This window comes from Marmota marmota, unplaced genomic scaffold, assembly GCF_001458135.2.
Source record: "Marmota marmota marmota unplaced genomic scaffold, marMar, whole genome shotgun sequence".
In the NCBI taxonomy this organism is placed as follows: domain Eukaryota; kingdom Metazoa; phylum Chordata; class Mammalia; order Rodentia; family Sciuridae; genus Marmota; species Marmota marmota.
This window is the reverse complement of record NW_026000174.1, coordinates 59,611,981-59,638,691: the sequence shown is the minus strand read 5'-3', so window position 1 is coordinate 59,638,691 and position 26,711 is coordinate 59,611,981. Positions and strand designations below refer to the sequence as shown.

Sequence of the window (26,711 nt, the reverse complement as noted above, 5' to 3'; positions counted from 1 at the left end):
TTCTATTACAGGACTCCATCCAATAATACAGACTTTAGAGTGCACGTCACAAAAAAGTCACTAAAGAGTGTTTGCTCAATATTTCATTATTATAACTTCTCTGTTTAAATGAATTACAGAAATGCATACAAACATATTTATAAGTCTATGATATGTAGTGGCACATATCTTCATCTTAGCTATTGACACAGGAGCATGATGCCAAGTTCCAGGCCATCTTGTGCAACTTAGTATAACCTTGTCTAAAAAAAATGTTGGCATAGGATGGGCTTATAACTCAGTAGTAGAGCAATTGCCCATCATGTGTGAGGCCTTGGATTCAATACCTGGAACCAAAGAACAAGACATAACAAGATAAAGAAAATAAACAAACCATCTCCATAAGTCAACAACTTGTCAACTGAAATAAACACATAAAAGATGACCTTCAAGCTTGTGGTTGTGTTGTCAGTATTGCTTTCCTGAAGGCCTCTTTGACATCTTTGTTTCTGATGCTATAGATGACAGGGTTGAGCAATGGGTTGATGATGGTGTAGAACAGGGCAGCCACTTTGTCGCTCTCCAGGGAGTAGCTGGCACTGGTTCTTGTGTATACGAAGAGCAGAGATCCATAGAAGAGCATGACGGAGACCAAGTGGGAAGCACAGGTGGAGAATGCCTTGCGCCTTCCTGAGGCTGAACAGATCCTCAGGATGGCCAGGAGGATGTGGGCATAGGAGATGAGGATGGCCAGAAGGCAGGAGAGAAACGCAAAGCCAACCATACTGGAAAGGATTATGACATAGACCCGAGTGTCTGTGCAGGACATTTTTACCAATGGTAGAACATCACATAAAAAGTGGTCAATGACATTGTTACCACAGAAACTCAGGCGGAAGGTGTTAGCAGTGTGGGCTATGGCATTCAGAAAGCCTCCTATGTAGGATCCAGCAACAAGCTGATTACAAACAGAAGAAGACATGGTGCCTGAATAAAGCAATGGGGTACAGATTGCCACATAGCGGTCATATGCCATAGATGCAAGGAGATAGCTTTCGGTATAGACTGCTACACAAGAAAAGAAAAACTGAGCCCCACATCCAGCCAAGGAAATTCGTCTATCTTCTGAGAAACAGTTGGCCAAGATTTTAGGGGTATATACAGAGGTGTACCAGAAATCCAAAAAAGACAGATTGCCAAGCAAATGGTACATAGGTGTATGCAGCCGGGCATCAATCTTGATTAAGATGACCAGGGTCATATTCCCTGCCATGGTTAGCAAATAGAGCATCAGAAATGTTACAAACAGAATCAGCTGCCACCGGGGATCTGCTGAGATGCCCACCAAGATGAATTCAGTCAGGATGGTGCGATTTCCCACTTCCATGTCCACAAAGGGAAAAGCCTGAATATCATACTGAAGTGAAATGTAACTTAGTGATAATTTGAGATAGTTAGAGAAATAAACAGAATATCAACTAAGTCAATAACTCTTAAGGGGACTGAGAAAATTGATTTCTCTCTATATAGAATCATAAGACTTCAGACTGTGTCTTTGGAAAACTACTGGAATTGGAGTCAAAAATACTGTTTTAAAATTAGAGCTTCTATTTATTACTTGTTTAATGCAGGGCCATTCCCTTATCAAATTATTGAGAAGAAATCAGCTCACAAAGATGACTAATAGCTTCTTGGCAGGCTGTCTGATGATGTGAAGATTCACATGAGAACTCTCTGCTGAATGTTTGGTTCATAGGCTGCAACTGAAAAAATTTCAGCATCTCTCCATAACTTAAGGAAACATCTTATGTGCCGCAGTCCGGCTGGGCAAAATAACCGGGGAGTGACAAGCAACTTGTGAAGATTGATAACAGCGGGAGCCACTTTATTGCAGGACAACAGAGGTATATATACTTAACTAATTACACACAGCTTAACTTAATTAACATCATCTAGATACAGCAGTCAACCAATAAGGAATCCTCATCATCTTAATGGCTCGCTGGCGTTACTTCACAAACCACTCCTTCTGGCAAAGTGCCAGGCGCCATCTTGACTTGATTTCAGCCCTCAACACTTATGTATCAAGTTGTGGTGGTATTTACAGGAATACTGATATACTGCACTTTTACTGCTGCTATTAAGTGCAATTGGAAGTCTCATATTAGGAACTCTCTGCCAGTTACCCCTCAGGTCCTATACTTAATTGATTGAATTCTCACCTTAAGTTTATAAAGCAGGTGGTTTTATTATGATATTGTTTTAGTTGAAGAAACTGAATCATAGAGTTTTAAGTAGCAAGTCCAAAGTCACAAAGCAAAACAATAAAAAACAAAGGGATAAAGAAAAAAAATACCATAGCTCTCTATTGATTACAGGGTGAAATTTGTTATTTAACTCTGGAGTTTTTACATGTCCTGGTCAATCATTTGCTTATAACCCCAGATATCAATAGGCTTTCTGTGATTCTTTTTCACTGTGGAAACTTGTCTATACCAGGTAAATAAGCCTGAGCTAGCTTGCTGGATATTGAGGCATGTGGTCAAATTCTGTCACTCAACTTGATATGAAGTTGGGTCACTAGCATGGGCATGAGGCCATTCTATATGATATAGTGACCAACTGAGTAAAGAGCTAACCAAAAACTTATGAAGAAGTCCAGTTGCAGGCAGACAGGTCTGGAACAGGCAGAATTGAATAAATGTAGTTCTAACTGGGTGCCTCTTTTAGTCAGCTTTTTTGCTGCTGTGACTAAAGGACCTGACCAGAAAAATTGTAGAGGAGGAAAAATTTATTTGAGGGCTCAAGGATTTTGAGGTCTTAGTCCATAGAAGGCCAGCTGAAAATGAGGCAGAACATCATGGTGGAAGAATGTGAAAGAGGGAAGAAGCTTCCATGGTGGACAGGAAGCAGAGAGAGTTCTCCACTTACCAGATACAAATATATACCCCCAAATCCATGCCCTGAATTCCCACGTCCTGTAGCCATACCCTCCCACCTCAGTTACCACCCAGTTAATTACTATTAGGGGATTAATTCACTGATTGGGTGAAGTCTCTCACCACCCAATCATTTCTTCTATGAACCTTCTTGCATTGTGTCACACATGAGCTTCTGAGGGACACCTCACATCCAAACCCTAACTATATCAATTCAAATTACAGAACTTAGCAGCTTTAATCTCAGGAAAGTCTTTTAACAAGCCCTAAATCCACAATATTCACCTCTGAACATGCCAAGAATTTTCAATGCTATATAGATCAGATGCATAGTGCAGAGCTAGAAAGAAAAAACAATGCTTATCAAAATAATGGCTGCTATCTTCACAGGGAAAGGAATAATGTTTGATTGATTTATGAGAACTGAGATCCTAGGAGGCAGAACAAACAAACAAAACGAGCAAAAAACAGAAAACAAAAACAAAAACAAACAAAAAAAACAAACAAACCAATCAAGTTTTTACAAAAAGGCGAACAATTAAGCCAGGTGGTGGTGTCACTCAGAATTTTGCTACATTCTAGAAATTTATTATTTTGGTTATCTAATCTTATGTAATTTTTTAAGGTTCATATATTTTTGCCAACTTTTTCTGTAATGAGAACAAGTAAAATCAAATGTTAACACACTTCAATTAACATGCAATTTGGTATTATTAACTGTAAGCATCTGCTTCAACTGAGAGGCTTTGCTTTCTGTCTCCTCATTTCCCTATTCCCCAGCTTCTGGCAGCAACCATTCTGGTTTCCTTTCTTCTTTAGTCTTCTTCAGTCTGCTCGGCTTCACTGAAATAATGTTCTACATGTTCATCCATGTTGCAATGAGATTTTTAACAGAAACAGGAAAAAATAACCTTACAGTTCACTTGGAGCTACAAAGGCTCCAGTGTATCAAAGGTCATCACAACTACAACAAAAAGCTAAGATGGAGGCTTCACACTTCCTGAGATTAAATTATTTTCCAAAGCCATAGTAATTAAAAGAGCATATGACTGGCATAAAATCCCACATCTAGACCAATGGAACATGATGGAGAGCCCAGAAATCAATCTGTGCAACTGATCCTAGAAAATCTCACCCAAAAATACACAATGGAGGAAGAAGAATTTCTTTGATGTTGGGCGTTGGAAAAACTGAATATCAACTTGCAAAAGAATGACATTGGTCCCATGTTTCACACCACTCACAAACATTAACCTGAAATGGATTAATGGCATAAATATAAGATACTAAATTATGCACATCTAGAAGAAAACATAGGTCAAATACTTGATATTTGTCTTAGCAGTGACTCTTTTGGATATGATATAAACATAGACAAGAACTACAAAAATAGAAAGAGAGGTGATTACATCAAACCTTAATATAATTTGACAAAGGAATGATATTCTTGGAAGTACAAAGTTCATTGGCCTTGGACTGAGGAATCCTAATAGGGAGGTAGCTCTAATGATGATTACGTGGGTGATTTTAGGAGAGTAGAGTCATCTCCTTCCAGCAACACATTTTATGCATCTAAATTTTTTAATACTTTTGCAAACATCAACATTCTATTATTTAGATTTCTTAACATCTCTTATAGAATCCATCATAAAAAAGTACCCTCCCATTCCAATACTATGTAGAGGAGCAGATTAGGAATCTTCATATACACATTTATCTTTGCATACATAGGACAGTACAATCATTTTGGTTCAACTGAGAGATGAAAATACAAAAGATGATTACTGCATTCTTCTTTTCTCCTCAATATTTGGATTCTTACTTTCCTTTTCCTAAGAAAATAATCTTTAAGCTTTTGAATATTCTCTAACCACTGCAATTCTTAACTTGTTTATCTTATAAAAAATGACTGAAATTTTTGGAATAATGTTCTTCTTTGAGGGCATGACAAACACAATTGTAACAGTATATATATATATATATATATATATATATATATATATATACACATACATACATGTATATGTATATATATATACATATACATGTATGTATTTATATACATACATGTATAAGCACATATATACAGACAATATTTCAGTGTCCACAAACTTTCTAATACATATATCTGAATTTTCTGCACTTGATTCTCCGATTACAATTTCTAGCAATTGGAAATCCCTAAGTTTCTGTCCAGTGCTGACATTTCTATAAGAAGAGCTAATTAGCTTAGCATGTTCAATTCTCAATTCCCAATCTGTTTCTAAAATGTGGTGCATCTATTCATTCTCTAAATCAATATTTTGATATTTAAAATTTTTCAGATTGTCAAGCCAAAAATTAGGAATCAACCCACAACTTTAGTGTTCTCTCGGCTCTTTAATAACACAAAAAATGCTTGCATCCTTATCTATCTTGAGTTGTGTCTTTCTAGCTACCTGCACTGCTACCAGACTGGTCTAAATGAACATTGTTTTATTCATAGTATTGAAGTAGCTTCTCACTGGTTTAATTACCTGTCCCTGCCATATTCTGTTTCAGTGTAGCATCCAGTATGATACTTAAAACACAAGAAAGGGAGTAGGTGGTATTTAAAATACCAATAAACTTTCAATTTATATCAAGTTAAAATTAAATTTCTTACAATGGCTAGGAATTGATTCATGGCTTAGTGTTCAAATTCTAATATCTTAACATTCATTTCTCCTTAATTCTCTTGCAGCATTGCTGACTTTACCACAGTTCCACAACATGACATTTCTGCCTCAATATCAATGATTATTGGCTATTTTTTTCTGCTTGAAACATTAGTCTTCGTGTATTTGCAGGATTTACCTCCTCTTCTCGTTTACAATGCTTCCAATGGCATTTTATGACCACACCCCTTCCTATTAACTATTTCAACCATTAGTCTCCATCCTTTTGGTTTTTGTCTGTTTGTGGTCTTCTGTTTCCCTCAAGTTTTGTTTGTTGAATTCACTGTTTCTCTTAAACACAAGCAATATCCCTATGTTAAAGAGTTCTCCATTAAATTATCTGCTGTAATCCAGCAATTAAGTAACTAAGTAACTAAGAGACTCTTAGTAAATCTTTCTCCAATGAGTAAATGGGAAATTTTCCTTATTTCTTGAAGTTATTTGTCTAATGAATTTTCTAATTCTAATGCTGTTCAAATCATTCAGGTTATAAATCAACCAACCGATGGACTTCCCCAACATAGTGTACAATATCACTACTCAGAAAGAAGATTAAATTAAAAAGATTCATTCTCATTTCCTCAAATCCATCTGGACTATGAAAGAAATTTCCTATTGATGTGGGAATGTGAAATAATAGGTATGTTAAAGCCTCCTCTACAGAATGCGTTATTGTGTGGGGTCTGCTCACACAGCTATCCCCTCCTGTTTTCTTCAGGGGAGCTGTAAAAGTTCTGGATTCTGACAATGAGAACTAAGAAATGAAACATCATTCCCTAGAAGTTTGGGAAACACAAGGCCAACTTCTTCAAAAGCAAGGCAATTTATTGTCCTCTTGAGTGTTCTCCACTGCTTATGTGACTATGCATGGTGTAACAAAACTACCGACCCAATTTTAAAATTGCAGGTGAGCATACATCATTGGATAGAATATGATTAAGGTCTCTCTCTCTCTCTCTCTCTCTCTCTGTGTGTGTGTCTGTGTTTATCAAAGCAGTAATCCATTTAGAGACAAGTTAGATTCTATCCTCTTTGAATTGTAGCTATTAATTGTAGTTACAGAGAGGCCAAACTGCTTTGCTGCACTTGACCTGAGGTGCTTACCTTTGGTCAGAGAGCCAGTTCCTGGAAGTGACAAACTCTGTTCTCAGATATCTAGGCATGCTTTTTTGTTGGACTCAATATATGCATTTTCTCAAAACTCCTCTGAGACTTCTCCCACATAGCAGTATGGAATATGTACTAAAGTCTCCAAAGAATCAATTAACGTCCTTCTGGAACTTGAGGATGATTTTAATTAGTATATGATGAAATGAGTAACTTGTTATTTAAAGTCAATGCGAAGCATCTAAATCATAGCATAATTGTTAAGTGTGTCTGATAATAGAAATTCTACAAATTAAACGTTTTGAACTTTTTGTCAGTGTTTCTTGTGGTCCATGTTTTCCTTTCTCATATCCTCTTCTCTGTCTCCAGGCTACAACTTCTTGTCTCATTCACAAAACTCCTATTCATACTTGGTTTTATTTCTCCTCCCAAATTCATATTAGGTCTAGATCCTCAAAATGTGGCTGTTCTTAAAGGCAGAACCTTTGAAGAGGCAAGCTCAAATGAAGTGGTTAGGATGTTTCCAAGTCAACTATTTTGGTGTGTTCTTATCAGAGGAGAACATTTCGGCACAAGGGGACAACAGGTCTGTGTTCACACAGTGAAAAGGACCTCTTGAGGCTGCTACAGATAACTGGCATTCGCAAGCCAAGGAGGATGCTTCCAGAGTAACCAACCCTGTTGCATCTTGCATGTGGATGTCCAACATACAGAATGATGAAAACAAATTTCTATTGTTTGCCTCCCAGTGTATGGTGTTTTGCCATAGCAGCTTTAGTAAACAAGTACACTTGGTTACCATTATTAAGGTCCTAGGTATTGATTGGTACAACTTCATGTTGTATTTGTAAAAGACTGCTAAATGAAGACATGTGCTGTATCACAAAGTAACTTCCTCTAGTTTTAATTAATTCATGCATACAACTAAGTAAGTACAGAAATACATTCTTAGAACCTTAACTCTTAGGAATCACTATTTTGCTCATTAAAGATTTTCACAATGAATCTTCTCTTAGATAACAGGCATTTTTGAAATCTCTAAGTTCCTTTGTCTATTTTTCAATCTAAATCTTCACTACTGTCTACTTCATGTAACTATTGCTATTTCCCTTGTTAAATTGTTGGGAGAAATATTCTTTTCCTGGAATTTCACAGTGATTATGAGCACAAATATTTTTTTACTCTGCATCCATTGTCATGGAAATCTGTTATTTTTGAGTCATAGCAAGTAAAGAATGAGGACCAGAAAGGAAAAAAAAAATACACTTGTTTCTAGGGGCACTCTTGTGAGTGTATTCACATGTCCTTGTTGCCAAATTGTCTTGAGTTCAGTGAGATAGAAGATACCCACACACTCACACACACACCCTGCAGGTTACATGAAACGAGTTATTTCTTACAGATAGTCAAAAGGGGACAAGAAAAGCCAAGGGTTCCTTGCAAGCCAATTCCCCAAGGATCTGGAAATCTGCAGAGTGTCCCAGAGATTATACTTCAAGTACCCCCTGCATAGCAGGTGAGAAAACGCCCCAAATTAGCCAGTCATGGGTTTTATATGTCATCCCTACATAACTCACTGGGCTAAAGTGGCGGGGGTGGGGTGGGGGCATCTTGATATCAAGAGACGTTTTTCTACTTGTCAGAAGAGCCTGGGCTATTTTGTACAGAACTTCTTTGCTTTTTTAAAATTTGGTGGGTGGTTACCAGTGATTGAACTCAGGGACACTTGGCCACTGAGCCACATCCCCAGCCCTATTTGGTATTTTATCTAGAGACAGAGTCTCACTCAGTTCCTTAGTGCCTCTCTTTTGCAAAGACTGGCTTTGAACTTGAGATCCCCCTGCCTCAGGCTCCCGAGCTGCCTGGATTACAGGTGTACACCACTGCACTCAGCTTTACAGCCTTCTTATCTCAGCATGTTATATCACACCATTACCTAAAGTCATCCTCAAGAACTATAAGCAAGTCAAGAGAGGAACTTGGGAGGCTAAGGAGGCCCATTACCACCCTCAGAACTGGCTTGTAATGTTATAATACATATGTGTGTGTGTGTGTGTGTGTATCTTTTTTTGTGTGTGCGTGTGTGGTACTGGGGATTGAGCTCAGGCCCTTGTGCAATATAATACCTATTTTTCTTGTGACTTTTTAATTCTTTCTTTCCTAACAAGTGAGATAAGCACTTTGTAAAAAATCCTATTATCATTTGTTATTTACCTCTGAGCTCTGAATGTATCTTTCAATAAAGTGCTCTTGGATAATGGATAAGTGACAGAATTCCTTTAAATATTTCTCCTTTGAAGTTCATTATTAAATTTTCTTAGCAGAGGGCTTAAAAGGGATATTATAGGAGCAAATAAACTTCTGCTAATTGTGGTTTGAACAGAGTAGTCCTGGTGGAAATTTTCTTTTTTATTAGTACTATAATACTAAAACTCCATTTCAATCTCCTTCCTCAACTTTACTGGTCTTTCACTTATATTTTTATTGATGCCTAATAGTTATACATAAAAGTGGAATTCATTGTGGTATATTCATATATGCACATAGCTGAATTTGGCCAGTTTTTTTTGAACTATGGAATGAGATAAATACTTTTAAAGTTGAAATTTCTGTGCTTACATTCCTCACCTATAAACTACACAATTTGATCAATGTTTTTTAATCCACTGAATCTTGAAAATTATTCTTATTTGTAGGTTAAAATATTATAGACACCTGAAACATATGCACAATCAAGTGAAAATTATAACTGTGTATCTTTTAAGTTTCAGAAAAGTTTCAGTTATGTTATAGTATCTGCCCTCAAAGATAGTGCACATCTAGTGAATAGAGAAGGAATGAGAGAAAATATTTTAAAACACACTTGTGCTAAGATGGTAACATCCAAAATGTAAAGAATGAAAACAACTCAATAGCATACCAAAATGCCAAGAGTAAAACAAAATACTCATTAGTAATAAATCATCTAGTTGGGGCTGGAACATACAGAACATACAGCAGCCTATTACCAGCTGAGCAACAGAGAATCACCCAGCTTTCTCATTATTGAGCCAGCTTCCCAGGCTCATTTACAGTATGATGACAAGATTCCAAAGTGTGAGAAGGGGAGTGTGAAAAGCCTCTTGAGACTCAGGCTGGCAATCCCCCCTGGGGCTGCCTCTGCTGTACCTCTTCATTAAGGTGAATCCCAGGCTATGCTACACCAATGGGTGGAAAAAACAGAATTCATTCTCGAAATGAGGAAATCAGTAAAGAATGAATGTGGCCATTCCATTTTCTTGTATTATATCACATATAACATTTGAAGTTTAATTTCCTGCTTCCTACTATTTTAAATGTAAGAATTTTGGTACTAAATATAAGGGGAACGATTTTTAATTTGCAAGAAATGTTTATTTCAGGTCAAATCTCTGAGGGTGCTATTTCTTCCCAAGGTTACAGAGTACACACTCCAAAGAACATGCCGAAGAGGATCAGTGAGCTGCATGACAGGGTCTCCTGTGATACCCAGAAAGGTGAACTCAGTCACTGTGTGATTGCCCTCTGCATGGCTGAGACAGTTTTTACCAGGAATGGAGAAGATTTAACTGCCACAACCAACACCAAATAAGGGTGTTCTCCATGCTAAACCCCCAGGATTTGATTAACACTCAGCAGGAAACTTGCATCCCTTTTGCAAATGATAGGAGTTTTCTGAGCTCAAAATGCTTATTTTATGAAATCTATCTAATAATTGAAATTATGATGCTGTGAGAATATTTATTCATGTTTTATTAAATATTCTCAGAACCCCAAGCCTATTTTAGATTTATCAGTGAGATAAATCAGCTCTGTTTCCTAAGGAAATAGTCCTTAGGAAACAGCTGATTTCTCAAAGCATAATAGATTTCATTAAGGATGACCATAATATTACAAAAGTTTATTCTAGAAGGGAGAAATACATAAAAATACAGCTAGATATTTACACAGTTGTAGAATCTATTAACACTAAAATGGGATATTGAGATAAAAGTCAAATTGGTAGAGGAGATAACTAAATTTAAACACAGGGAATAAAAACTCTTTTCCATTTCTAAGGTAGGAAATGTCATGTTCAGAACTCGTGAGAAAAGGTAAGGTCTCCATGGTTTAAAAGGTTATGATATTATTTCTTCCACAATCATAGAAGGTGTCCCTCAGGAGCTCTTGAGGGTCATCTGTCACCTATGTCATAATACCAGGGGAGAAGCAAAGTCTGAGTTATTGAGAACCTGGATGGAGAACAGCAAATAATCCATAATATTAAACCAATCAGAGCAAAAGTGGAGTTCACCATGTCAGAGTATTCACAGTGTTGACCTCACAAAAGAAATTTTGATTATAAAGCAGGTTAGGTTTCCAAGAAATAATTTAGAATGCATAAATTCATATTTATATGATATATGATAGTTATGATATATAATTACAAATATTTGAAGCATATAGGTTATATAATTTCACATTTAGAAATATGAAATAAAAATTAGTATTACGACTGATGTAATTTTAAGAACTTTTTTCATTGCACAATGGCTATGAAGACCCTGCACATAGGCCTTGCTTTGAATCTTAGTGACAGAGTATTAGGCTAACACATAGGAAGCCTTGTGTTTGATCCCCAACACTGCAGACCAACAATAACAAGAAAAACAACAACAGAACCAAACCAAAAAAAACTTTCTCAATATAGGGGATATTTTAAGGCAGGATATTTTTCTTTAGAAAAATTGTCCCATGGATGCAGAAAATTTTTATCCTGTTTTACTACATATGAAATAGCAGGTAATCCAGGAGCTCCATTACAATAAAAACACAACCACGCAGTTTAAAGTGATACCAATGCTTAAGGTTGTTGCCCTGTGTTAAGGAACTTTACCTAACGGTCTACATTTTATTGTATAACTCTTTATAGGATTGTTCCAGGGATCATGTGAATAAATAGAAAAAACTGGAGAATAATCCCACTGGCCATACTATCTGTACTGATAAACTACTCCATCCAGCTTTCCGTGGCTCCACTAGACACTAGGGTCAAACAGCGATAGTAACCCACAAAAACACAAATGCCAAGAGGCCAGGGGGTTTGTCTGTTTTTCTCATTGCTATCTCCAGTGCTAAGGACAGTTCTTGGAGTTTAAGAGACACACAGTAAATCTTTTCTATTATATGAATGAATGGGCAGCCTAGATCAGAAAAGAAAGGAGTCAATAGGACAGATTGTCTAGATGGACTCCAGTGGCAGTGTTTTACCCTAAAACCACTATAGCATTTCATTTAATATTCTATATACATTTCCTGATACAAGTAACCAGTGGCCATTTGTATTCTTTTCAGACAGGTATAGAAAAAACTAAGGAACCAGTGTGCAAAATACCCTGACCAACTAGTTGTTTCCAGAATATCCTGTGTCTCTCAAGGTTTCTGCAACAGGTTGTCCTCATGTGCTGCAATGGATAGGAAATAGTCCTTAGGAAACAGAGCTGATTTCTCAAAGCATAAACAGATGGAAAAGCATTTAACTTTTAAGCAGTTAACAAAGATGGAAGTTTTCTCTCAGTGCTCAAAAGTGTAAAGCCTCAACTTCCTCATATATAAAATAAGGATGATTTCTTTCTTCTTAGGGTTATTATAGAGAAGTTAATTCAAATTAAGACTGAGGAATAGTGTCAGGCTTTTGATTATCACTCAATTAACTAGTGGCTCTCAAATTCTTTGCATTAGAGGCATTTGGTTCCACCCCAGTGGAACAAACTTGTCAGGTTGTGATTGGGGATCAGGAACCTGCTTTTCTTAAGGAACACCAAGTTCTTGTAAGGCAGGTTTTCTGTGGGTCACACTTTAAAATACTGAAATAAGTATCAGTTTTATTAGTAGCACTATTGCATATTGTAAGAGTCTTGTCTGCATTCCAATGCTGTGAAGAATGAACAATTCTACAAGTGCACAGCTATGTTGCAAAATGTTGTACACATAAAAATACAATGTAAGAACAGATCTATGTCTCAATTCTATTGCTAAAATTTCTATAATTGAGCCCTTGGTAATTTTATTCAAATTTATCTAATCTCATTTTACTCATGCATACAAGGAGATAGCAATACTCTCCTCATACATTTGTCAGAATATTTAAAGAGATAGTTTATGTAAATTTCTTAATTCATTTTTATGTAAAATATTTCACATGTAATTGGCAATGTTGCCTAATTGGAAATTAGTGGTATTCCATGTTTTGGTAAAATATTGCAATAATCAAACTTTTGTCTGTAGTACTGGGCTACTAACCCTTTGATACACCCCTCTTTCTCATCAGCATTCTTTTTCCCATCCCACCACCTTTGCAAAATAGTCCTCTCAATGATCTCCCCACCCATCATGGAGCCCAGGGTGATGTTTCTTCACTCCATCAAACATCCACTCAAGGTTTTTGCTCTTAGGTCTCTGATGTTGGCATAGACAATTAACTTTTATGGGTTCCAGAAACATGGAGACTTTTATAAAAATACATTTTTCTTTTTGATAGAAAAAATGGTAAGGGTGTAGAAGAAAAAGGAACTTATACTATGTTTGCGAGAATATATCTGGCCCTGGGATGATCAGTGCCGGGTGAAATATCCCCTTGATATGAATGAGAGATAAAGTAGGTGGTTGGGATGTGGGCATTGGTTTAGATGATGTGCATAAGAAAGGTGTTCACATGCTCCCTGGCAATATGATTTTTATATTTTGGAGTTAACTAGCCCTGAGAAGGATTGTCTTGAGGATTAGAATGGAGTCTAAGGTGTTAAAGGATCATAACATAAAGAAAATTACTAAAAAGTCAAACGTCCTACATGTGACCTAAAAAGTCTATTGTGATCTTATGATTTTAACTGTATCATGTTAAGTAATTGTCACATTTTTTATTACTTCATTTCTATTATTCCTCAAAAATAGCAGGCAGATCTACCAAACTGCTCACATTCCATTTTCCATTTCTGTACTTGATAATTTTCCTTGGTGGACATGTCTTCCTACACAAAGTAACTGTTGTGCATTCTTCAAGTATAGAGGCATACTTCCTCCTCCTCCTCATGGAACACATAATATTGTCTTACTGCCCTGAGCAGGGTCTCTATAATTTAGGCCCCCCTCTCCTACTATCAGATAATAGTAACTGATTCTGTCATTATCTGTCGCATTTACTTACTTACAAAGATTTGTTTTCTCCCATAAAATACTCTCCTTTTGCCAGGCTTGATGGTGCACAACTGTAATCCCAGCGATTTGGGAGCCTGAGGCAAGAGGATCATGTGTTCAAAGTCAGCCTCAGCAAGGGTGAAGCACTAAGGAGGAAATGCTAAGCAACTCAGTGAGGCCCTGTCTCTAAATAAAATACAAAATAGGGCTGGGGATGTGGCTCAGTGGTTGCGTGCCCCTGAGTTCAATCCTTAGTACCAAAACAACTAGTGTATATATATATTCTTTCTTCTTTACATCAGGCCACATGTCTTAGTTCTTTTTTAATAAAACATTTTTTTGTTTATTTTATTGGTTGTTTTTAGTTATACATGACAATAGAATTCATTTTGACATAATTATAAAAGCACAGAAAATAATTTGTTCTAATTCAGTACCCAGTGTTTTCCCTTCCCCTTTCATCCTCCCATCTCTATTCTCTTTCCTCTACTCTACTGATCTTCTATTTACTTATGAGTTTTTAAAATTAGTGTCTTGTGGAGGTACATGATGGTGAGATTCACTGTGGGGTATTCATAGAGGTACACAGGAATTTAAAGTCAGATTCATTTCACTGGCTTTCCCTATCCCATCCCTGCTCCCTTCCTTTCATTCCCCTTTGTCTACCTCACTGATCTTTATTCTATTCTTTTTTTTTTTTTAAATTTCTCCCATCCTTATTTTGGATCCATTTCCAAGTATCAGAGAAAACATTCAACCTTGACTTTTTGAGACTCGCTAATTTCATTTAGTATGATAGTCCCCAGTTCCATCCATTTATTGGCAAATGCCATGAAATTGTTCTTCTTTATGGCTTAGTAATACTCTGTTGTGTATATATATGCACCACATTTTTTCTTTATCCATTCATCTATTGAAGGGCACCTAGGTTGGTTCCATAGCTTGGCTATTGTGAATTGGGCTGCTATAAATATTGATGTGGCTGTGTCACTGTAATTTGCTGATTTTAACTCTTTTGGACATATATGGATGAGTGGGCTAGCTGGGTCATATGGTGGTTCTATTTCTAGTTTCCACATGCCTTAGTGCTAACAGAGTGTCTAAAAATAGTAATTCTAGGCAGATATGCAGGTCTGGGTACAGATGAGGACCACAGGGAGAACTGGTTTTGAATCATGCCTTTGCCAACTGCCAACTGTCACTTTGAACAAGGTATGCACAATCACTTCTGTGTCTCAAAAAATTCATTTGTAAAATTAGAACAAACACAGTTACTTTACAAGATTACTTATTTACAGCAATAAGTGGAGTGCCTGACATGTATTAAATGCTCATTAAGTATTATTGTGATACATAATGTAGAAAGTTGACAATATACTTTTAACCAGTATTATGCCTTATTTAAATTATCTCATTAGACAAAATTTTCACATTAGTTAACATGAAATTTTTTATTACTTCAAAATTAGGTGATGAGTCATTGATACATGTAAATATAATCTTGTTGAAAAATTTATATTTAGAGAACTAAGGATAAGTGATGCATGTATAAAGTGATAATAGTATAGAAGAACAGGTACACAAAGGTTTTGAGGTTCCCATGGTGGGAAGGAAAATCACAAACTTTTTGATCCAATAGCTGTCAGTTCAATTCCTACCTGTATTTATTTCTGACTTTACTTTGGGGAAAATAATTAACTGCTCCATACCTATTTTCTACTCTATAATGAGAACTGTGATACTTAATTTATAGAGTCAGTTGATAATTAAATAAAACCTATTTTGTGAAAGGTAGGTTGCATCTACATATATTTATAAAATAGTCATATGTGACAGTGTATGGTTTGGATATGTGGTGTCCCCCCAAAAGCTCCTGTATCAAACAGGGATGCCACAATGATTGGATTACGAGAGCTGTGATCTAATCAGTCCCTCCTAGTTAGAATGAACAACCTAGGTCATAATGTATGTAGGTGGAGTGTGGCTGGAGAAGATGGATCAATGGAGTCAATTTCCAGATGGGTTCTTCTCCCCTGTGGTCCCTTTCTCTCTTGGGGTCCAGGTCACCATAAGCTGAGTAGTGATCCTCTATCATGCCTGGATGCCATGATGCTGTGCCTCACATCCATCCCAGAACAATGGAGCTGGCCAGCCATGGACTGAACCACTGAAACTACGAGCTAAAATAAATGTTTCCTCCTCTAAGTTGTTCTTGTCAGGTATTTTGTTCACAGCAATGCAAAGCGGACACTGACATAATGTAATAAACTATAATCACTATATTTGAAATACTATCAATTCTTTTAATTATTACCTTTTTCTTGCATTCAGTTAGATTTTCCTAAATAAATACACATTTTTGTTCATCACCCTTTCTGAGACTTTATTTAATGAGGATACTTTTCGTTTATTTAGCAACGTGATTCAACCTGAACCCTTGTTTTTTCCTCTTAGGTGACATTCCTTGTAGTCATGGAGAGAGGGTATCACACAGGACTGAATTCATCCTGCTGAGATTTCATGATGGATCCTGTGAGGTGGCTGGTCCTCTTTGTGATGTGTTTTGCCATGTACATTTTGACTGTAACAAGAAACACCTCCCTTATGGTGCTGAGGTGCTGATCTGTAATGACTCCCAGCTCCACCTATGAATTTTTTTTTTGATTTTTACTGGAAATCTGCTTCTCTTTGATCTCTTATTATCCTATCCAAAGATCCCAGTGGCCTGCATCCCTGAAGCATCTCCTTTGCTGGCTGCCATAGCTTTGTGTTATTCTCAGGTCATGTCTATGTGCATTTTTATAGTTGCCTGGTTTCTTGGCTTTACCAAAGCCTTCATCATCAGCAAAGACAGTTTTGCCCTGGATTTTTTTCTATAGAGACAATGCCACTGTTGACTTCTTCTGTAATATCCCACCATGGCACAGCTGGCCTGTGACAGGAAGGATGGCTCTCAGTCTGTGTTGGTCCTGTTCCTGGCCTCCAGGTCATGACTCCCAGTGAATTCATCCTGGCCTCCTATCTCTTCTTCATCATTACCACCATCTGTGAATCCGCTGCTCTCAGGGCCAGCCATCTTAGGGCCTTCTCCACCTGCTCCTCCCTCCTAGTCTGAGTGACCTTGTACTATGGCTCCACCCTCTACGTCTACACTCACCCCTCATCTAGGTATTCTTTGGATATGGACACCATCATTCTGTATTTTAAACAATCATTCTGTGGTGTTTCCCATATTGAATCCTGAAGAATAAGGATGTGAAAGAGGCTCTGAATAAACTACATAAATAAAAACCAAATCATTTATTTCTGAGGATAAGCAAAGACAAAATTTTCATGATCTAGAATTCTTTACAAGTTATCATGCTTCCACATGACTTAAAATAGGAAGAGTAGGACAATTTAGGAGATAAAATTTGAATATGGAATATAGCATTTGAATTGAATATTATGTTACTTGAGACTTAAAGCAGTCGAACCATCAAACAAACAAACAAGAAAAGTACTTATAAGCCCCAAATACTTATCTGCTTTTGTAAAAATATAGAAGAGCCTACTTTGATTGACATAAAAGATTTGTTTGACTGATACACATACAATATTCCCTATATAATTATTTCCGAGAATTAAGTACAAATACATTCAACTAATTGCTAGTATTTTGCTATGATGAATAATTACATGATATTTATTACTTTCCACTCTGTTAACATAATATCTTAATCATTTTTATATGTGCATTTCTCCCCCAGAAGCATTAACACACAGGTACACAGACACTCACCATTAGGTCTATGCAAACTAGATGGAGCAGGTATGATCCTTCTAATGTATATCTCTTTCATATATTTCTTCATAGAGGAATAAGTAAGTCACAATAATGATTTTTTAAAGTATCTATTTTTTAATTGTAGATGGACACAATATCTTTATTTTGTTTATTTTTATGTAGTTCTGAGGATTGAACCAGAGTTTCGGACGTGCTAGGCGAGCGCTCTACCCCTGAGCCTCAACCCCAGCCCCTCACAATAATGATTTTTGTTAGATATGGCATAACTCTGAGGAAGGCTCTTTATTTTGTAGTGGTTAAGTTACAAGGACTTCTACATCCAAGTTGTGACATTTCAAGCATGAAAACCCAGTTGTTATAACAAAAAACATTTATGGGGCAGTACAACAACTTGAACAATATGAATACACATTAATGGGAAGGTACAATTTTATTAGAGAATAAACACAATTAGTGATAAAATGGGAAGGGAAATATGAATGTTTCATTTAATTTTGTTTAATATTTTAAAATAAGAGAATATTAATAAATACATGTTTATAAAGCATAAATATGTTCTTGTATATATCCATTTCAGCAGTAGGGAAAGAATTTTGTAGAAACAGGAACTTATTCAAGTAGACCTAGAGCATGCAGAAGCTCCACACAGAGTAGGAAGGCCTGATACACACTGGTTGTCATGCATGTTAACATATAACTTGGAAAAAAGGTGCATTAGTACTTGTTGTAATGCACAGTAATCAGTAGAGATGAGGTCCAATGGCATAATTCCAAGATTTTTGATTTAGATAGAATCCCAAAAAAGAAAGAATTTATGTGAACTCTGCCTGTACTGTGTAAGCTATTTTGAACTAATAAGAATATTGCTACTTAGTGCATTTCTAGTAATGTTAACCTGTGCCAATGGTGTATATATGCATGCACATATGTGTACATACACACACTTATATACCCCTATGAAAATACCTACCTCAATCCTTTTGTGAGAAGCAACTAACATCTATAATTCAAACAAGAATCAAGATATATATATATTGAGAGAGAGAGAGAGAGAGAGAGAGAGAGAGAGAGAGAGAGAGAGAGAGAGAGACTGTATCCTGGTCTGGCATAAGAGTATATTAAGTTTATTTTATGTCTGTAAAAGTTTTCTAAACTCCAGATTTGTGTTTAAATAATATTACCAAGACCCTAGTAATAACATGAATGCAAATAAGATAAACATTGGAAGATAAGAAATAAATAAAAATTTAATAAGTAATTAAACATGTTTCACTGATGTTGTAGAACCTGTTTTAAAACATTTCTAATACTTAGCAGCATGCTTTTTACTTAAGACTATAATTTTTACTCAATAGCTATAAATTTTTAACCTCTAAACTGTAAACTGCTCATATAAAATATAATTGATAATCCCTAAATTGCAATGGTATTAAAACCATTTGTTCAACATTTCATTGTTACAAGTATATTGAACAAAACATCAACTGAACACCTGCCACGTGATTAATATGGAAATGTCACTTTCTACACAAAATTTTCAGTTGGAGGAAAATGATCACTGTTTCCAGGACTAGTGGGGTGCTTGCTAATCTGATGGTTTGATTTTGTTCCAGTCAATAATTGATGTTATTTCCCCCTCTTTGGCTTACATTTTGTGACCCCAGGGAGAGAGTACTATGGAATACTCACTTCCTTTGCAGAGATACTACTCTTTTAAATTGATACCAGATCCCCAAAATACATGTTTCATTGTGAATTTCTATTAAATTTAAATAACACTAAACACTTTGACAAGTATTATGTTAATGTTGGAAGTAATAAGTTTACACAAATATATTCTATGTATTCAATGAGGTCCTTTGGAGGAAATTTGGAGGGGATAACTTAAAAAAATTAATATTTGTAAATCTGAAATAAAGTTCCAGAAATCTCAGTATTTTGTATCATTTTCTTCTCAATAATATCTGCTTGCCTACTTAAAACTCAGACTATATGCAAAAACAAAACAAAACAACAACAACAACAACAAAAAAACATTAAATTCTTTCCTACTCTTTCCAAAATGTCCCAAAGAAAATCAAGAGCAAAAATTTTATAAACAATATAATGGACAAAGATACAGAAGTTTGAACTATTCAGTATTATAGACTTAGAAAATGTACATCACAAAAAGTAATGATAATCATAAAAGAGGGCTTTGTTCAATGTTTCATTGTTACAAGTATAAATTGTCAATTATGAAGGAAATATAGAAATCTGTATTGATGTATTTCTAAGTCTATTGGCTGCAGTGGCACATGACTTGCCATCTCAGTTACTTGGAAGATTGATGCAAAATGATCACAAGTTCAGGGTCATCCCAAGCAATTTACTGAGGCGAACTTATCTCAAAAAAAAAAAAAAGAGGGGGTTTATTTATGTAGCACAGCTACATCATAAATAGCACAGCTCAGTGGCATAGCACTTGCCTGTCATTTATGTATGAGTTCTTGGATTCAATACCCAGTACCACAGAACAAAACAAAGAAAAAAAAATCAATCAAACAAATACCTACAGTCAATAAATTGTAAACTATAATAAAATAGTCAAAAATAACTTTCATGCCTGTGATCGAATGGACACTATTGCTTTCTCGAAGGCCTCTTTGACATCTTTATTCCTCAGGCTGTAGATGAGAGGGTTGAGCAATGGGTTGATGATGGTGTAGAACAGGGCAGCCACTTTGTCTGTCTCCTGGGAGTTGCTGGAAGTAGGCCTTGAATAAACAAAGAGCAAGGAGCCATAGAAGGGCATGACCGAGACCAGGTGGGAACCACAGGTAGAAAATGCTTTAAATCTTCCTGAGGCTGAGCGGATCCTCAGGATGGCCAGGAGGATGTTGAAATATGAAATGAGGATGGCAAGAAGGCAGGAGAGGACAGTGAAGCCAACCATACTGGACAGGATTATCACAGCTGCTCGAGTATCTGAACAGGAAATTTTTATCAATGGTAGAACATCACAGAAAATGTGATCAATGATATTTTTGCCACAGAAACTCAGCCGGAAAGTATTGGCAGTATGGGCCGCGGCATTTAAAACTCCTCCTATGTAAGAGCCAGCAACAAGACCCATGCAGAGAGAAGAGGACATGATACCCGAATAAAGCAATGGATTGCAAATTGCTACATGGCGGTCATACGCCATGGCTGCGAGGAGATAGCACTCAGTATAGGCTGCAAAACAGGAAAAGAAAAACTGAGCCCCACATCCAGCCAAGGAAATGCGCCTGTCTTCTGAGATACAGTTGGCCAAGAGTTTAGGAGTATATACAAAGGTGTACCAGAAATCCAAAAGAGACAGACTGCCAATGAAAAAGTACATAGGTGTATGTAGCTTGGAATCTATCCTGATTAAGATGACCAGGCTCATGTTCCCTGACAAGGTTAGCAAATAGAGCGTCAGAAATATTGCAAATAGAATCAGCTGCCACCGGGGGTCTGCAGAGAGGCCCAGCAAGATGAATTCAGTCAGGATGGTGCGGTTTCCCACTTCCATGTCCACAAAGGGGAAAACCTGAATATCAGAATATGGGAAGAACAGAAAACAGTGCATCAATTAATCAATTAAGCCATCAATTATTAGGGAGTAGACATTGATCTTTTTTTGTTGTTCTGTTTAGAATTATATGACTTCGATCTGTGACTTTGGAAAACAATTGGGATTATAGTCAGATCCTATTTTAAAATTAGTACTTCCATTTATTATGGGTTTGATGCAAGACCATTCCCTTATTAAACAAGTGAGAAGAAATAAGCTCACAAAGATTACTAATAGCTTCCTGGCAAGCTGTCTGATTGTGCAAAGATTCGTAAGAGACCACCCAGCTAAATGTTTGGTGCACAGTATATATTTGGCAAATTTCAGCTTTTACTCACAACTCAACAAAAAGATCTTATGTACCAAGTAGTGTGATGGTATTTATAGGAATACTGATATATTGTACTCTTCCTGCTGATACACTGCAATTAGAAATTCATATTAGGAACTCTGTGCAAGTTACTACTCAGGTCCTACTCTTAACCAGTTTTTCTCCCCTTAACACTATAAGGAAAGTGATTTTATGATGATCTTTTTACAGTTGAAGTATTTAAGTATTTAAGTAGCAAGTCTGAGTCACAGAGCTGATGAGTAGCAAGCTCATAATTACCCAGAAATTTCTTAATTGAGAAATGTGCTCCTAACATTAAGCCATTGACCACTCAGAATTGCACAATTCTTTTCTCCTATTTTCTTCTACCCAAGGCAATGCTATGGGTCTCTTAATATACATCCCTTTACTTATTAAAAAGTTTAGAAAGATATCTTACTTGGGAGATCTTTGTTTTTAATTTTCTTCCAAGTGATATAAAATTATATAAAACATTTTATAAAATTATAAAAACATTTAGGAACTCTGTGTAGAGTTAGGAAAGAATGTACCAAATGTAACCTTTCCTTGAAGAGAGGAATTAAGGTCAGTAGTCTAAAACTCTCCCTAAAGGGGAAATTCTATTTGCATACATTTTATCTTCAAAACACTAGGGAAGGCCACAGATAAGAATATTTCAAAATATATATTTGGTAATGAATGTTTTATATCTTCTTTTTTACACCAAAGCAATTAGGTCTTAGAGTGTATAAACAAAATTAGGTGAAAACTTGAGAACACTCCATTAGAAGACTTGATATTTTATTCATGGCTCTGACTTCTGTGTACATGATAAACAGATCACATAATATTTTTAAAATAACTAACTTATGTACCTATGTGGTACAAAACAAACAAACAAACAAACAAAACAGAGTTCTTTGATTTCCAGGGTGAATCTGTTTTTCTTTTCTTTCTTTGCTTTCCTTTTTTTTTTTTTTTTTCACTTCTTGAATTTTCTGTTGCCTATTCTCATCAATAGGTTGCTGTGGGCAGATACACAGAGATTACAAACCTAGGTCTCAAGAGGCTATTCGTGACTGTCACTTTTGGAATCCAGCCACCACCATGTAAAAACAAGTCAGGGTTAGCTCGCTGGGTAAAAAGACATCTGGTCATGTTCTCTGTTTTATCCAAGCTACATGAGTTTAGGCCGTAGAAATGGGAGTGGGGCCATTCTATATGATCCAGCACCCATTTGAGCTAAGAGCTCACCACAGCCATGAGGAAGACCAGCTGAAGACAGACAGGTCTGGTGCAGGCAGAATTGAATAAATACAGTTCTATATGGGTTTCAGTTCTGATTCCAATACATGATAACTTTATAATATTTAGATATTGTTAATAAGTTCTGAACTTACAATTTTTACCTCTTAAAATGTTAGAAATTTTCAAGTATTGTATGGATAAGATGCATAAAGTCCAGAAGCTTGAAAAAAAAATACAATAGGAGCTCTTTTATTCCAAGGGAAAGGATAATAATTGCAAAATTTTTGCAAGTTAATTATCTGGGGAAAGGAAATAAGGTCAGGCTTCTACAAAGAGGCAATATAAACCTGGTCTTGGTGTCATTCAGAGAGTCCTGCTGAATTTTACAAATTTATTAATTTTGTTTTCTACTCTCCTGCAATTTTTTTTTGGTTCACACAGCTTGCCTACTTTTGTTGTGAGGAAGACCTTTAAAATCCATATTAGCACATTACAAGTACACAATTCAGTATTAGTAAGTATAGCCAGTATGCTGTGCATTTGATCCCCAGCACTTATTTATTTATTTGTAGCTGAAAGGCTGTGCTCTTTGACCACCTTACCACCTTGATACTTCCCAGCTTCTGGCAGCCACCTGTCTACTCTCTGTCTCTATGATTCCACAGTTAAGGTTAAACTTGTTTTTCTCCATCAGACTTATTTCACTTAGATAATATTCTATATGTTCATCCATGTTACAATGCCATGTTTAATGGAAATAGGAAAAAAAAATCTCATGGTTTATGTAACTAAAAATCTCATAAAGCTAGAACCAATTTAAGAAAGAAATAAGCTGGAGGTATCCTGCTTCCTGATTTCAAACTCTTCCAAAGCTATAGTCATTAAAACAGTACATGACTTGTATAAAAGCAGACCCATTAAGAGCCCAGAAATGCCATTAATCCTTGATAATGTGACCAAGAATACACAGCACGAAAAGAAGAGTTTCTTTGATATGTATATATGTATAACTCCTGCAAAAGAATGAAATTGGACCCATATTTCTTACTACTTGAAATGGACTGAAAACATAAATATAAAAACTTTAATTATAGCCACTTAGAATAAACATAGGTGGGAGGTCCTTGGTATTTGTCCTTGATATTTGTCTTTAGATACGATGCTAGAGGCAAAGAGAGCAGGTGCAAAAATGAACAGATGGGACTGCACACATTTTTGTAATTTGACAAAGAAGTGACATTCTGAGAAGTACAAAGTCCATTGACTGGGGACAGTTTATGTAGAGTGCTAACATTCTATGAGAAGAGTTGATTAGCATGTTTAAATGGAATTTGGATGTAGTTCTAGTGGTAATTACATGGGTAATTTTGTAACAGTCGATCTCCTTCAGGGAACACATATAAGTTTTGTTGTTGTTGTTCCTTTTGGAAGCACAGACTTTCTATGATTCCAATTTGTTAACAACTGTTATAGACTCTGTAAGAAAAGAATACACCATCTCATGTTGCAATATTGTGTGGCAGAGCAGATTAAGAAAATTCATATGCACATATATCTTCTCTTACATGGGATAATATAATCATTTTGGTTGAAGTGAGAGTATCAAGATGACTGCATTCTTTTCATTTTGATATTTTTATTCTCATTCTTGCTCACCTAAAATAATAAACTTTAAGCTTGTGCACATTCTCTAGCAACTGTATCCCATAAGTTCTTTATCTGCAAATAATAAATAGACTTGAAGTTTTTGGAATCATGCATCTCTTTGAGGATATGATAAAAATAATAATAATTCTCTATATACACATAAACACATATGTATAACATTTGTATATAGGTCTGCATGTATACACAAATATGAAAATATTCACAAACCCAATATTTTTGTGGATTTTGTGCACATGATTCCCAGGTTAAAAATTCTAAGATTCAAAGATAGCCATGTTTATGTACAGTGCTAACAATCTATAAAAAGAGCTGATTAATTTAGCATGCTTAAAGATGGACTTCCAATCTTCACTTCCAAAACAGATCTGTTTATTTCTTGAATTGGGGATTAACCTATTTCCTTTGTTTCCTATTAGCTCTGAATAACCCAGCAAATACCTATGTCCCTATCTTTGAGTCCTATCCTAATTTGTTCTCTTTTAACCACCTGCACTGCTGCCACCCTGGTCTAAACCAACATCATCTTTTCAAGGAGGAGTCAATAGCTTCTAACTTGTCTACACCCTTATTTCCCTATAGTCTATTTCAATAGAGCATCCAGAAGGATACTTAAAAGTACAAGGGAGGGAACAGGTAATATGACTCTTGGATTTAAAACATGTGAAACTCCCAATTTATTTTAAGTGCAAATCAATTTTTTTACAATGGCCATGAAATCATTCATGGCTTTACTCTGCAAGTTGCAATATTCTGACCCTCATTCCTCTTTTGCTCTGTTCCAGCCTTATTGACTTTCTCAAAATGTCACCAACATGACATTCTGCTGTAGTATCAAAGATTACTGACCATCTGTTTCTTCTGCCTGAAGATACATGCATGGCTCATCCCCCCACTTCCAGTGTTTTTCATGTCATTTTCTAACCAAAGCCCATTCTGATAACTATTCTATGTACCTCAATCACTTTCAACCAACAGTCTCCATCTTATTTTCTTTGTTCATATTTCTCTATCACCGCCACCCCACTGATGATATAGTCATCTCCCAAGTAACTGAATTGATTTTTTTCTCCTGACAACAATGCAATATCCTAAAAAGAGTTTTATTTTGCATTCTGCTATAACCCAGCATATAGAACTGTTTCAAGTGAAAAGAGACCCTTAGTAAATCCTTCTACAATGAATAAATGGGGGAATTTTACCTATATCTTGAAATTTTTTTGTCTAACATATTGTCTACTTTTATCCTAGTTCAAAGCATTCAGGTTATAAAACTACCAGTCATTTGAGTTTACTAGCACAGTGTACTGTTATCACTACTAAGAAGGAAGAGTAAAGGAAAGAGAAGGTGCATTCTTAAGACCTCAAATCCATATGGAATTTGAGAGAAGTTGCCAATTAAAATGGAAATGTGAAATGATAGGCATAAGATACATCAGAGCTTTTCATGTTAAAGCCTCCTACATAGAATGGCTCATTGAGCGGCATCTTACCACATAGCAGTTCTCTCAGGAGAATTAAACATTTTATGGAAATAATGTGACCTCTGTTTCAAGTGGGTTATGAACTCCCATTTTTATGATATATCAAGAACTATGTAATGTTTTGAACAACCAACAATAAAAATTAAAAAAAAAAAATAAGGTGTGTGGTGAGCCGCTTCTGCCGTTTATGCAAATTATGGTCGCCATTACAAGATGGCGCTGGCTCTGCTGTGGTCTGTGACAAACAACTCCTTATTTGGGAGAGTTGGCGCATGATTTTTCATCACCCTATGAGAAAGCTCCACGTGGCTGCTTTGCATTGGGGCTTGAGATGCTTTATTAAGGCTGGGAGGGGCATCCGAGAGAGAGAAGAAGAACTATCAAGGGCCTGAAATAAACTGGTGAAAGAAGATTCCTGAGTGTTGCATCTTCCTTGCGGGCAAGGGGGCGCAACAAGTGGTGCCGAGACCCGGGAACCAGAACTTTCAGCAGTCAGGGGGGTGCACCGTAGTCCCAGGTAAGTGGGATCCGCGATCAAAGCGGGAAATAGTCCCAAGTAAGTGGGATCTGCGACCAAAGCGGGGCAGCAGCTGCATTGTGTACTTTCGTTTTTACTTTCGCTTTTGTTTTCTGTGTTTCTCTTGTTGTGTCATTTTGCTGTTGTTTTTTGTGCTTCTTTTGTTGTTGTGTCATGGGTGCCG

General features: G+C 36.3%; 2 protein-coding genes across 2 annotated transcripts; both read right to left on the bottom strand.

Moving 5' to 3' along the window:
• Positions 1-427: 427 nt before the first annotated feature.
• LOC107159663 (olfactory receptor 9G4-like) lies at positions 428-1,390 on the bottom strand. Its single transcript, XM_015506263.1, has one exon. The coding sequence runs from the start codon at positions 1,364-1,366 to the stop codon at positions 428-430; it is 939 nt and encodes a 312-aa protein (XP_015361749.1). The 5' UTR covers positions 1,367-1,390.
• Positions 1,391-20,301: 18,911 nt separating this feature from the next.
• Positions 20,302-21,240, bottom strand: LOC107159652 (olfactory receptor 9G4-like). Its single transcript, XM_015506254.1, has one exon. It carries the CDS (start codon positions 21,238-21,240, stop codon positions 20,302-20,304), a length of 939 nt encoding a protein of 312 aa, XP_015361740.1.
• Between the last annotated feature and the right edge of the window lie 5,471 nt (positions 21,241-26,711).